The sequence below is a fragment of the Centruroides sculpturatus genome, unplaced genomic scaffold (genome assembly GCF_000671375.1).
Source record: "Centruroides sculpturatus isolate CEXI.00-Female unplaced genomic scaffold, Cexi_2.0 scaffold543, whole genome shotgun sequence".
Taxonomy (NCBI): domain Eukaryota; kingdom Metazoa; phylum Arthropoda; class Arachnida; order Scorpiones; family Buthidae; genus Centruroides; species Centruroides sculpturatus.
The window spans coordinates 284091-299787 of NW_019384952.1; the positions used below are offsets into that span (position 1 = coordinate 284091).

At 27.8% G+C, this 15697-nt stretch overlaps 1 protein-coding gene across 5 annotated transcripts in view; it reads left to right on the forward strand.

Annotated features, from left to right (window-relative positions):
- Nucleotides 1–15697, forward strand: part of LOC111632284 (gelsolin, cytoplasmic-like) — an 89141-nt gene that overhangs the window by 70577 nt on the left and 2867 nt on the right. For 3 of the 5 annotated variants that reach the window (XM_023376680.1, XM_023376677.1, XM_023376678.1), the window contains 5 exons: nucleotides 2073–2156; nucleotides 2440–2501; nucleotides 4364–4547; nucleotides 4932–5042; nucleotides 7791–7916. In XM_023376680.1, the coding sequence (XP_023232448.1) occupies nucleotides 2073–2156; nucleotides 2440–2501; nucleotides 4364–4547; nucleotides 4932–5042; nucleotides 7791–7916 (567 nt within the window). Of the gene's footprint in view, nucleotides 1–2072; nucleotides 2157–2439; nucleotides 2502–4363; nucleotides 4548–4931; nucleotides 5043–7790; nucleotides 7917–14305; nucleotides 14352–15697 lie in introns of all 5 variants that reach the window. The other 2 variants (XR_002757834.1, XM_023376679.1) reach the window with 1 other exon arrangement.

The following is a 15697-nucleotide window of genomic DNA, read 5'->3' on the forward strand; positions in this document are numbered from 1 at the left end:
TATTTTCTTTGTTCTTTTGTTTTAACTTTTCTAGAATTTTCCTTTTTAATCCTTTTTTCCTTGGGTGGGGTTACAATTCCAAGAAGTGCAAGTTGAAACAAAAGTAAAGATAAGCCCTGGGGCCAGCAAACAAAGAGGGGAGGATAGTCTTTGGTCAGAGCTCTTTGGGAGAAGACATGTGGAAAGGTAGTGCTCGAGATCACGTGGAGGCAGATTGGAGACTACAAGGGCTTTAGAGAAGAGAGTAAAAGTTTTGGGCTCAGATTCTGGTGAGTGAGGATGGAAAAGGGTAGTCTTCAGATCAGAGATCGGACGATTGGAGACTAAGTGGAGCCATTGGAATTGGAAACAAATACTTTCCAGAAAGGAACTTTGAAAGGAATATTGTGAGAATACCATACAAAAAGGTGTACAGGTGTACAGGAACAACAATAAGACGACAGTCAAAGAAAGACCTCAGGACGGTAGCCCACCCAAGATTACAAAGCCAAGGAATCCTGGGTATTTCTATCTTTCCCTCTCACTGTCCTTAAACATCTACTTTTCCTTTCCTTCTTTAGTTATAAGTAGAATAAGTAATAGATTTAAGTCACCCCATGCATATTTGTTGTGTTTCATTAGACCTGTTGTCCGGGAGGAGAAATGCAACACCTGTGTGCACATAACTCATTGTTTTGTATGTTGAGATCATCATATCAAGAACCTGTTCGATTTGAAAATAAAATACTTTGTGTTAATCTTATTAACGTGTATTTTCTGTATTATTCCGTTCACGGGGTCACATACTCATTGCATCGAACATCACAATAGTGTGATCTATTTATCATTTGGTGTGGGTGCTCTTTTTTGTATAATTGAGTGGAAGAGAAGAAAATGCTATCTACAGCTGAAGGAAATGGAAAAAAAAGGATTAAAATGACTGAAGCAAAGCATAAGTACTGTACATAACTGCTGTTCGTAATATGGGACAGTCTCTCCATAAGCTTGGTCAAAAGTTTAAAATATCTTGTACACATGTACGTGAGATATTAAAGAAAAGGAATATTGCTAGTAGGATTTCTGTACCCAAGTACATGGTGAAACAGTTAGAAAGTCAAACAAGTTTACTCAAATGACTAAACAAAGGAGATCTGCAGCCTGAAACAATCTGAATGTCATTATGGATGACAAATCTTATTTTACAATGGATGGATCTAACAGTGTGGGAAATAAAAGTTTTTACTCTGAAAAAGGAAAGGACATTATGCCAGAAGTAAAGTTAAACATCATGCAATGTTCCAGATGAAAGTTTTGGTGTGGTGATCATAAGCCCTTGTAGGCAGTCTCAAGCCTTCTGTCTAAACTTTGTATTAACATGGAAACATATACTGTAGAGTGCATCAAGAAGAGATTAATGTATTCATGAAGAAGCACTATCCAAGTGGAAATTAAAATATGTTTAATGTACCTCAACTGAGACCAATTGAATGGTTTGGTACTAGTTAAAACAGTAAATGTATGAGAGAGTAATATGTATGGGAAGCCAATTCTATCCTCTCTCATACAGTTTCTGTGTTAACTAGTACCAAACCATTAACTCCTAAAATGAGTGAGGACTTCTAGAATCCTTTGAAATGTTTGAAAAAAGTTTGAAAGGCAGCAGATGTAGTAGATTTAATTTTGTTAAACTGACAGACTACCCAAATATTTTATTCTTTAATTTATTTTATGTGCAATGTTCATTTTGTAATCTTAAAACTTCTGGAATAGATTCATTTTCTTATTCCAAAATTTTAGTTTACACACCTTTATGTTGTTGCAGATTATATAAATTGTTTTTTTTTTGTTAACAAAAAATTGGTAAAATATAGGTAAAAATTGGTAAAATATATAGATAAAATATTATGAATATACAAAGCATATTTTCTGTGTATTTTTGGAATAAAGTATGAAATTTAAAAAAAAGGCAAATATTTTGGCATGTATGCAGAATTTATAGGAATGGAAAAGATTAATATTTCAAAACACAATAAAGAATATTTAAATACAGATATTAAAAAAAAATAAAAATGATACGTTCTTTTATGTTTTAGGTTCCAGAAGCAGCCAATTCTTTAAATTCTGGAGATGTTTTTGTTGTAGAAACACCATCAACTACATATATTTGGATTGGAAAGGTATTAAAAATATTTCTAAATAAACTACAATAAATAAATATAACTGAAATATTTATTAACTTATATGCTAACTGTAAACAGGAAAATTTGAAATTGAAAATTTCTCTACATAGAATTAACAAATATCTAGCAAATTTCAAATTTATAGATTTTAATAGATTGAAAATGCTTGTTCATAATTAAATCATACTATTTACTTAGTGACTGAAAAAATTAAAAATTATTTTTAGAGATATTTTTGAATATTTAACTTTGTTTTTAAAGATATAAAACATTTTTATAGGAATCTAGTGAAGATGAAAGAAATATGGGAAGAAACATAATAAGTTTAATATCTCCTGACAGGTAAAATTATTTTATATTTTTATATTTATGTTATCAATTCCACTTTCTCAAATTGAAATAGAGACTTGATATCTGAGATTTATTACATCTACAAACCTTTTATGGTGCGACATTAAATAAAAATAACAAGAAAAAGTTCTCACAAATGTTTGTGAGAACTTTTTCTTGTTATTTTTATTTAATGTCGCATCATAAAAGGTTTGTAGATGTATAAATTTTATTTCACGGTGTTATGATAAAGTTTTATTACATCAGTTTAAAGTTATTGTAGTGCATAATATTGCTTGAACACGTATTATTTTTATGTATTTTCTATATTTTCTTCATTTATTTCCAATAAATTCTTTATAGTAAAATAAGTACAAGCAAGTAAAGTAGGGCAAGAGCTTAAACATTTGCAAGTAGATTATTTTACTATAAAGAATTTATTGGAAATAAATGAAGGAAATATAGAAAATACCTAAAAATAATAAATGGCCAAGGAGTTTTACACACTATGGTAACTTAAAACTGATATCCTAATCTCAGTTGAATGAAAATGAAACTCCTTCTATACCATACAACAGACCTACCTTGGCTTAAACACCTAGAAAGAGTTGAAATCTACAAAGAGAGGGACAGCAGTTAACTTTAAAGAAATGGACTTGATTTTGTCTGCTTGGAGAGCACTATTTGATTCCCTTGAGCATTACTTTTGTATCAGACATGCACAACTCTCCATGTGCTGGAACATTCATTTAAAATGTTCTGTTCCAAAATAAATTTTTAATTTTCTTGTTCTATTCTTTACTCTTTCAGTTAGACCTGATAATGTCCATTGTATACAGAATATATTAGTTTACAGTAAATTTTTAGTATCTTACTGGTTATTGGTGTTTGTAATGTAATTTAGTTTCATTTAAGACAGTTAAAATAATTAAATCTGATATTAAAAACTAGTACTTATAAAAATAAGCTGTTATGTTTTAATTGCAATACTTGAGATACTTTCATCCAAATTAGAGAAAGTTATCATATATTACAGTTTATTTAATTTGAAGTTTTTATTTAATTTGAAGTTTTTATTTGATCGTTTATATCATAAGAACTGAGTTAAATAAACACTATTAACATAACAGATGTTTAAAAAGAAACTAAATAAATTTAAGAAAGAAAAATGAAAAAAGTTATATCCATTTATTAGCATTAATAAAGACAAATAATTAGTAAGAACTGAGCAAGAATATAAGAATTAAATAATTATTTGTTCAATTTGATTTTCTTTGGAAATTATAATTTTAAATTTAGTTTAATGATACTTCCCTCATACTTTCCAGGCTTGATGGCCAAGATGATAAAGGCACTACTAGTCTGCCGTTTTCAAAGAGATCTGAGTTCAAATCCAGGACAAAACTTTAGGAATTTTTCATGGGAAATCTGTCTTAGATATGTTATATCATATCCTTTATCATCTGGCTACTCCCATTGTTGGTGTAAAAAACAAAAAACCTTTTAGTACCTGTAGGGCAGAAGTTTTTTAAAAAAGTTCTTATCCAAAAGCCAGCAAAGGAATTTCAAATTTTTAATGAGACTTATTTTTTATTTAGATGGTATTTTCATAGTTTTTGAAAAAAGTCATTATTATTGTTAATATTTGTTTTTATACATATTATCTAAAAAATTCTAAAGGTAAAAATGAAAACTGTTATTCTAACAAATCAAGAATTTAAAGATTGTATAATATTTATCTGTAGATATGCATATTATCATATCTTACTGTGTTTTCATTTTTGAGATTGTTTTCATTGATTATAAAATTTTTAAAAAAGAAGTTTATATTTATGAAAATGGTTGTGAAATTTATGAATTTATAAAATTTTTAGAGAGGCAGTAGAAATTATGGAAGAAGAAGAACCTGATGAATTTTGGGAAGGTATTGGAGGGAAAACAGAATATGAAAAATTTACTGGTTTGCCAGAAAAGCCTCTTTTGGAACCACGTCTGTTTCGATGTTCCACAGATACTGGCAAACTTAGAGTTGAAGAAATATGTAATTTCACTCAGGAAGTAAGTAAAAAAAGGGGAGTTTGAATTTATCAATTTACACTTATAATTATCAATTTTATTTATTTTTAAAATAGTTTTTAAGTCTAATTAAATTAATAAATGCTATGGGAATTTATATTAACAGAAATGTAAGATAATTAAAGAAACACAAGTGAATAACCAAAAATTTATATAAGATAATATGATAGAAAAAAATCAAAATATGTATTAAAGATAGTATGATGTGGTTTCAGCTGTTGTATTTATTTTGAAACAGTTACATCTTTTAGATATTCATTTATTTTTAATAATCTTATAACAATTTTAAAATAATCAAAATTAAAACTGCTATAATAAAATGTATAAAATATTTTTGTTATAATTCTGACATTCACATTTTCATAGGATTTAGCTGAAGATGATGTTATGGTTCTTGATTCTGGTGATGAAATATTTATCTGGATAGGAAAAGGTGCCAGTGAAGATGAAAAATCACAGTCATTAAAAATGGCAGAAGTAGGTTTTTACTACAGAATTATTATGATGCATATATTTTTTTACAATAAAAATTTTCAGTTATTGTGTTAATAATCTTAGTTCAATATTTTAACTCAATTAAAAACTTCAGACTAGGAGGCGTTAAAGAGAATTAAAAGAAATATTTTAATCTTGCAAGCGCTTCCAACGTAAATATGTACGTCATCCTCAGGCAATTCAAAATCGAATAGAGAATTCAAACAAAACATTTAAATTTAAGCATTAACGATATTAGCCGTTTTTGGAACATAACTATTAAAAAATAATAAGATTTAAATTTTAGAATTAAAAACATTTAAAATTGGCGCGCATGTGTCTTAAAACAAATAAACCCCGATTGGAATGGCTGTTAATTAAGATCATGGAAATTAAGAAGCCTTTTTTTTGTAAATGCAAAAAATTGGTGCCCATGCACCTTAACATGCATAACATAAGAGCCAATTAGAATGGCTATTAAGAACAAGTAAATTTTAGACTTTAAATTAAAAACATTTTGTAAACACATATAAAATTGGCATGCATGCGCCTTAACAAAGACAGCATAGAAGCCAATCGAGATAGAGCCATAAGTGCAAGTTTATGTTAAAATTTAAATATAAAAATGTGGGACATAATTTAAAATACATAAAACACATGTAACATATAAAAATATGCACATAAAGAGGCCGACACATATGTGCCTTGAACCACATAGGAGGTGCGGGAAATGAGTGTAGAATTATTATTGTTTTTTAAATGTCTGTATAAATTAATCCAGATGTCTGTAAGTTGAGAGTAAGGGAGTTGCATAGGGAGAGCAGTTTTGTGAGGAGGGCCTCCCAAATATATAGCAAGCTCCCTTCATCACAGTGTTTGAGTATTGCCACCTGATTCCAAAGCGCTATGTGGTGTTGTTGTATCACCAATTTGGAAAGTTTAGTGTCGCAATTGCCAAGTGCCACCGAACGTTGGTGTTCAGATACGCAAGTAGCCAGCATTCTGGTAGTCACTCCTATGTAATAGGTGCATAGTCCTGATATTGGATTCTGCAGGGGAACGGAGTATACACCAGATTATTCCAGGGTGGAAGTAGCATCTCTATCATTACACAAGATTTGTCGCAGACATGGTCATGGGGCAATGGGTAAACAAAAACCATTCTGCCTAAAGATCCGTCAGATCCGGGCTGTGAAGCGTCCACAGTATGGGAGTGAGGGACGGAACATTGTCCAATCCCTTGGTCTGCGCAATGTGGTGGCAGGGAAGAGGGACTGTATAATGCTGTTTTTGACATGGATGTATTTGGAAGAACTAAATCCCACCACGTATACTGCTGTGCGGACAGCTTCCAGTTCAGTATTGATAAGATGTTGTGTCGATGGTAGTAAGAATGCCCATCTGATCAAGGGAGCTATGGCTGCATTAACATATTGCTGTGGTTGACAGGCTGTGGCCAGTATTATGGGTGGGATATTGCCAAACTTGTGATAACGGAAAACTCCAAGCCTTCCTGGGATTTGTGAATGTGCAAGTCCAAGAAAGTGATTTTTCTCTCAACTTCCTTCTCCCAAGTGAAGTGTATAGAGGAATACATCTTTGATAAGTGATGTTTTAAGTGATGATCCTGCCACACCAAAAGAATATCATCTACGTATCTTAAATAAATTAAGGGGTAAGCTATGGTGAGAGGGAATTTAAAAACGCTGTGTTCAAGGGCCGCATGATATTTTATTTATTCAATATTTTATTATGGCTTAGGGCTGGATTTATATGCATTTAATCCCAAGACATGTGCACATATCCACATAAAACTGCCTGATTTATATAACTGCTACATGCACATTAAAACACCTGTAATATGCATTTTTCATGTTAAAAGTACCAGTAATATACAGTAAAATCTGTAGGTTGAAATGCATACTACTTCTGTCAATGAGTATTTCTTACTAATGTCTATTATATCACATAAAATTTTATAACTTATTATGCTATCTAATCAATCATTATTGATTTATTTCTATATATACAATTTTCAGATGTTTGTATTTGAGTGGATTAAATTAATAAATATAATATTTACAATAATTTGACTTCAATTCATTTGAAAGATTATAAAAATTTGAAAAATAAGAAATGTTTCCTTGGCAATGCAAAAATGTGTTAATTTGTGGAACTTTAAAAGAATGCAAGTTAAATTATTCAAATTCAAAACATTTGAATTTTGTGCACTTGTTTATAAAATTGTTTATAAAATGATATTTTGCACATAAACTGTAATGTACTGTACATGCATAAAAAAGATTCACTGCACAGTTAGCAGAAATTGACTATAGATCATTTGTTAAAATTAGCACTTGCAGTTTTACAAACAAGCACTTAGTCCCAAAATTGTCAAATCTGTGAAATATGCAGTAAAAATTGTAAGAACATATTTTGTGTGTTTTTAAAAAGTATATAAAATATCCATTTTTGGACAAATTTAATTTGATCCACTTGGACCCAAATCATAATTAATATCAGGGTTCTAACATCATAGCAGTTAAGAAAAAACATGCACATGTATCCAGGAATTAGTTATGACTATATTTAATTCTAACTCATTATAAAAAGTTACTGGGCTTAGATATTGCATATAATAATAATTTTATAAATATTTTAATAAATAACAATGACAATATTTAGAATTACAATTGTATAAATTTCAAATTATTTTAAAATAAATAATAATAAAAATTTATTTATTTATAGGATTATATTAAAACTGATCCCACAGAACGTACTTTAGACAACACTGTTATTATAACAATTAAACAAGGAGAAGAGCCAGCTACATTCATAGCAATATTTGATGAATGGAATTCAAATATGTGGGACGTGAGTTGATTTAATTGAAAAATGCATTTTTTTATGTTATAATTTAATAATAATCTTTATAAACTATGCATAAATTATATAATAATTTTAAAACTTTATATTTCAGATTAATAAATAATGTTAATGTTAATTTCAAATTAACAAATAATGATAAAAGCTAAGAATAATTTATAATATAACTTTTTAACAATAATAAAATAAAAATATATTATAATTTGTAAATTTAATATTATATAATAAGTTCTAGGAAAAAATAATAATAATAAAACAACTTGTATCAATGCCATAAAAACTAATAAGAAGGCAATTAAAGAAAACTGATAATTCATAAAATTTATTTAATTAATATTTATATTTGTAAACTTGGATTTTCAAATAACCCCATAACCAAAAATCACAAAGTTTAGATTAGGAGAACATTGTGATCAAAAGCATTAGAAAACATTTGATAAATTAATCTGTCCTCTCCAAATATGGTATGCAACATCTTATGACCGTATGTGCATTGTGGAGTCTTATCCATATTGCATGTCAGCAACACAACTGTTGGCTCCATCTAGCATGAAGATTATGCAGGCTAGGCAATTTATTTCCTGCAAAGCCAGGATAATCTTGGAATGGAGAAGATCTATATAACACAAAAAAGAACATTCTACATCAGGTGACATTTAAATTGCACTATAAACCTATTGTCTGGTGTCAGTAATATATATACTCCACAAATATTTTCAAACTCTTCCAGAGCCCTGCTTCAGGTGGATCTTGCTGTTTCATTGATAGAACACATCACAAAAAAATAAAAATTCGAATGTCTGTTAAAAAATGAACTAATTTAAAACAAACAGAATGTGTTGGAGCATCTGCTTTAAGAGTACGAAAAACAGAACAAAATGCCAAGCATCAGTATGTGTATGCACAAGAGGTCCTACTGTTTGTAAAGGACCTGCCAAGCTGCAGATAGAAAAGGTTCCTCCATGTGATTGATACATGTGCTGTTTATGTTTGCTTTAAAATTTCTTAGGCTTCTAAATATTTAAGCCAGTCAGTGCATTGCATTATTAGGATGCTATTTTGTTGTAAGTGCACCTCTAAATCTGGGTCAGCTGCATATATTGACAGAGATGTAGAGAGCCATGAATAAATGTTAAATGTCTGTTAAATGTCATTTTTTAACAGACATTCAAATTTTTATTTATTTATTTATTTTGATTGTGTACCATCAACAAAGTAGTGAGATTCACCTGAAGCAAGACTCTGGAGGAACCTGAAAACATTTGTGCAATGTATATATTACTGACACCAGACAATAGATTCATAGTACGATTTATAGATCTATATAACAAGCTTCATTCACTGATCACATGGGATCTTGAGATGTGACCGTCTTAATGTGATGCACATTAAGACGGTCACATCTGAATGTTGACTGACTGAAATATCACATCTGAATTATGACTGACTGAAATATCACAAGAAATTAGCAGATTGTACATGTTTTAGTGAACCAATGCCACTTGGTGGCACAAAAATTAACTAATTTTTTTTATTTGTAAATTCTCTTCCCCATGATCTTATTAAAGATAACCATCAATTTTCATTATGTCATGTAGATTTTTCTATACATCACTCTGAGTACTGTCAATTTAATTATAACCACTTTGTATATATGCTATATATTAAATGTTATATAATTTATGAATATATAGCACTGTATAAAATTTTTACAATCAGTGGAAATTTAAATAGAAAATTAAGACCAAATATATATGTTATTGAGATTAACTGCCTTCTAATTTCTGCAATCTCTGTTTTAGTACAGGGTGGGAAAGAAAGTCTGTTAACACCCCTGCTACAGAATAAAAAATGTACCCAAAGTACATTGAGCACATCATGTAACATGGATAATTCTGTAACTGTTTGAGTTAGGTCAATAAAATCTTTCAGCAATCAATTCCTTCTGAAATTCTGACCCTAAATGATGTGTCACATGACCCCTTCTAGTGGCGAGTGGTGAGATATGATGATAGGTCAGCTGTGCCAGCTCTGGATAGAATCATTTGAACATTATACGATATTTTGCTGTGTAGCATCCACAAGCTAAACCGCATGAGGTTGGTGCTCTGTAAAGCACATACACAAATGTGTATAATCTGGCTGCTTCACACAATTCAAATATTTTCACCATGAAAGCTGTCCCATATTCAACAATACAGTGCGTCCATTGGGAATATGCATATACGAATTTATATTTGAATATACAGTAACAATCTTATAATTTTTTTCACATGTATAGAAATTTGTAATAAGATACATAATCCAGTTATAATAAAATATTAATTTTAATTAATTCAAAGTATATTAAAATATGAAAATATTTTATGTATTTATGTATATGTACAATATGTATATTTTAGAAAATACAAGGAAAGCGGTGTTTCCACAGCTTCTATGGACGGCATGCTACTGCCCCCTTCCCATTTACAGTTTTGGAGTTGCATTCAATATGGCGGCCATGTGTGTAACACACATCATACTGTTTTCTCCTCGGTCTAATGTGTTCCTGACATTAGCGAATTAACTTTGAGTGCATTATATATACTGTAGCAATGGTGTTAAGTGACTTTTTCCCCCCACCCTGTCCATTTCTTACATATGAAATATGTTCCCTTACATTCAGTAATTTATTGAATTATTACTATTTTTTAGTATTGATATTTTTCCTTTTTATACATATAACAATAAATTTGAAATTAATTCATTGGGTTTAGTAAATTTACAAATAAAAAAAATGTAAAAACCATTAATGTTATAGTTTTGAGAGTTTGAATTTTCTGTTTTGCCCATTCTTAATTAATTTAAATTTTCATTATTTATTAGATATTTATTATTATCATTACAATTGAATACTGTTTACATTCCAGATTTTTGTAGTTATTTTAATATAAATATATTAGTAAATAGCAGCATTAAAATTCAAAACATTCCTCATTTATCAGACTATTTACATTAGAATCCTTTGTAGCTGATATAAGATAACATAATTTGTGTAAATTATTATATTTAGCTTTTCAAGGATTAAATTTAAAAGAGATTCAAAATCAAAGCATAACATCTCTCATTATTCTGTGTTTTTATTTCTTTCTCTTTTTTTCTCTATATCTCTTTCAATTTATGATTTTGTTTATACTTATTTTTGATAATTTAGTTATGATATTCTAAAAATAGTATAAAAAATAAAATATTTAAAAGAAAGAACAGGAAATTTCTTATTTGACAAGAAAGAAATGATTTTCTTCCTTAGGATTCAGTCTTCCTGTATTAAATATTAAACATTTTCAGGATATTTATTATCAATCAAAATAATCAATAGTTATTACTATAGTTATCAATAGTTATTACTATTGATTATTTTGAGATATTAAACAAATTCATAATATCTCAGAAAATTGTGAAAAGGAATTTTTAATCTGTATAAATTAGCAATAATGATCTTATATACAGTAATTTAAAATCTTTCCATCTTCATTTTATTATTATTTATCTATTCATCACCAAATCAATAATTCTGAAAATGTTTAGTAAATATGGATTTTCACTCCTGGAAGAGAAACTTTACATATAAAATAATGAAATACAGTATATTGCTTCTATATAGAAAAAATAGTTTGAATTCTTTCATTTCTAGATTTGAAATAACTTTTAAACTTTGCATTTTGTAATGATTAAATAATAATGCCAGATTATCTGCTAAATTATTGGACTCTTTTTGGACTATGTTAATGATTAGCTACTAATTAAGGCATATCTGCCTATCTTTAGTCAAATTAATTAGTAATTAATCACTGACATAGCCTGAAAATAGCAGATTGTTTGGCAGATTGTTTGGCATTACAAGTTGTTGTTATTAGATAAAATAATAATATATTGACAATAGACTATACAATATTGTATATATATATATATATATATATAGGGTGGTATATTTTAATTAAACAATCTACTGGAATATTTCAAAAAATGCACATTCTACAAAAAATAAAGTATGGAATCAAAAATCAAACTTCAAGGAGGCCTCAAGAGAGGACTGTCAGTTTCATCATAGATGGTACTAAAATCAGTGAAAAAGGGTCAACTTCATTTATTAAATAGAAACCTTCATTTCTTATTGCATACTATGATTCTACATCAAAAATAAACCAACTTTTATCTAAAGCACTTATTCGAAAGATGCAGTTATCAGAAGTTGTGAGCATTTGAAGTTTTATGCAGTTGCCACATGGTGCACACATGAATCTGTAGATATCTGTGAAATCCATTGAAAAAGAAAGAAAAATGCTTTAAAAAGTCATTAGGAAACTTATTACTATTGGGTGGAATCAAGATCACAATCTTCTCTTTACTACAAGTTTGATGGCTTTAACACACTGTGGGACTAGTTTTTATATCAGTTCATTATTTGAAAAAAAGGAATTATTCCATCAAATAATGTAGTTTCTTAATGACTTTTTTCTTCCTTTTTTCAATAGGCTTCACAGATAGCTACAGATTCTTGTGGTGGCTGCATAAAACTTCAAATGCTCATAACTTCTGATAAGTGTAGCTTTCAAAAATAAAATGTTTTAGGTAAAAGTTTGTTTATTTTTGATGTAGAATCATAATATGCAATAAGAAATTAAGGTTTCTATTTAATAAATGAAGTTGACCCTTTTTCACCAATTTTAGTGCCATCTATGATGAAACTGACAGTCTTCTCTTGAGGCTTCCTTGAAGTTTGATTTTTAATTCCATACTTTATTTTTTGTAGAATATATATATTTTTTGAAATATTCCAGTGAATTAATTAAAATGAACCATCTGTATATATAACATAATTGTATAATGTTATAATAAAATATAATTGTATACATCCAGTATACTGTATATAAATACAATTATATTTTATTATAATGTATTAATAAAATCCTAATCTCTTGAATAATTTAAATTGCTTATTCTTTTAACAGCAATCTCCTTCACTCATAATTGAGACAGATCTTTGATTTATATTTCATGGTAAACTTATTAAAAGTCAGAAAATTAGCATTAAAAATCAATTAATTGCACAATTAAAATTTCTGTTTAAAGTTATGTATTTTATTTGCATAAGAAGTAAATTATCCTTACAAATACAATTTGTATTTGTTAGAATAATTTATTTGTTTATACAAACTATGCAAACATTTCTAAACAGCAATTATTATTGTTTTATGGATATATTGTGCAAAAAAATATTACTTTTAAAACAAGGAAATGATTTTTGTCTTTTCTCTATCTTTATGGCAGAAACTAATTTCTATTCTTCTTTTTAACTGAACTTAAAATCAACATGTTTATCTTCAAATCCAATATTTATTATTTAATTTCTGTGTAGATTGTATGAGCTAGATATGTATATATAATATTTAATCATATCAAATACAATAACATTTAAGATTTAACTTGAAATTACAAAATTTGTTATATATTAGAAACCATTATCATGATTCTTTTATAATTTTAAAATAAAAAATTTTTTAAATTAAAACTTACTTTTTTCTCTAAAACAAAATTGTATGTAACTTTATTTTATTTAAAAATATAGTTACTTCAACTGAATCAAACTGAATTTGATTTTATTTAAAACAGTTATATATCAACTGGTGGTGATTTTTCTGTCAAATATTTATCTTATGCACAGAATATGGTTTGTTTCTGTGCTATTATTTTTAGATAAAAATTTCTATTTCTCAATGCAAATTAAAGATTATTTAAACATATCATTTTCTCATTCAAACTTATAATTCATGACAAATGAAAAATTATCATATTTAATACACTTGCCATTTTAATCATAATATTACATCCCATCTAATTTAACCTCATGTAGTAGAGCTCCATCATATAATGTCAATGTAGATTTAAAGGAAATTTGTTTATTCACAATAATTATATAACTAATATTTTCATAATATGTATTTCATAATAAAATAATAGCTTCAGACCAAATAATAATTAAAATAGTAAGATTATAATAATAGTAAAATTAATAATTCTAAAAATACTAATCAATTAATTACACAAAGTTATATTCTAACAATATTTTCATTAACATTTTAAAATACGTAAATAGTAAATTTATTAGTTGAACTGAGAGAATAATAATATAAAATAGGATATCAAAAACTAACATAGTTTTTTTATTGCATGTAAACTTATTATTTATTCCCTGTAGTTTTTGTTTTTCTGGCATGATATAAACTAATAGCATGTATTAGCAATAATAATAATAGTTACTTCTTCTCATATAAGAATTGTGCTCTCTAATTATTCTAACCTCCCCCTAAACTTCATTTTTTTCTTTGCAATTATAGTAATTGAATATAGAAGTAGTTTGAACAGTATCATCAAATTAGAGTGGTAAGTTACCACAATTAGATTTTAGTTTCCTGTTTTTGCATTTTATTATTTTTTAATAATTTTTATTTATTTACAACAAACAAAAATATGTGAATAATACTTTTTTAAAGTTTCATTTTGTAATAAATGCTTATAAGAGAATATAAATATTTTGATATATATTTCCCAGCTGGAAGCCTGAATGTTTTCTGTTTAAGAGTTGCAAGGATTTAATCTACAATTTTATGTTTTAGTGCACAGATGAATGTATATGTCAAACCATGATGATTAAGTATTAAGAAAGAAATGATATTAAATTTTTATTTAAAGTGGTTTGCCCAATTCAATTTTATAATTTTTTAATTGGTGATTAATCATTTAATATAAAATGTAATAAAAAACTTTGTTCTTTATATGAAAGGAAAAAATAAGGTTCCATTTTTATTAGATTACTTTTAATGTAATTAGGTTAGAAATTTTATTAATGATTGGACAAATTTTATCATTATGTAGACATGTCAGTCTAGTCTGATGATTCTAATATCTTAAATTTATGTAGTTAATTTTAAATGTCAGGAAAAAGAATATTTTAGAATGAAATTTAAATTTTATGCAAATCAAGCAAATATACTGGCATTTATATTATCTGAATTTTTCAAATTAAACTTTTTCCATTTGTATATTTAATTTAGATATACAGATATACACATATACTGTATTGGAAATATATTTTATTTGGATGATGTAACCAGTATGTTATTTGTAAAATTTCTAAAGAGAAAGGCATGATCACTCAGTTTATATATGGTAGGCTTACAATAGTACCTCATTTTACTGTTAGAGGTGGGTGATACAAAAATCATGATATTAGCATTACTGCAGTGGGAAAAAATTGCAGAATTATATTGCAAGAATTTTTTGAATCACTTTAAAACATGCATGGTACACCAAAAGAACATTCCAAGCAACTCTCTACTTGGTTTCCAGTTCAGAAAGGCTGCGTTTCTTTATGCAGCGAGAGTGCAGCGTAAATGACGTCACGAGCAGCTATCGCTACACGTCGCTGCATCATAGTTTAGAAACGCTTTCCGCTCGAGCGAAACATGGACGTTCATAATCTATCCTTTAATTCCAGTTACATCCGAAAATAGTGCTTTAGTTAAAGAACTACAATATTTAAATAAAGAGATATAAAGAATCGAGCATTTATCTTTCCATAAATGTGAACAAAGTAAAGAGATAAAAGATATATAATTATATTTAAAATATAGTATTTTCTTATTCTTTAGATAACTTTCAGAGTCATTTCATAAAATTTAATCCTTCTTAATCTTTCCATAATATTTTTATCAACAGTCACTTCGACT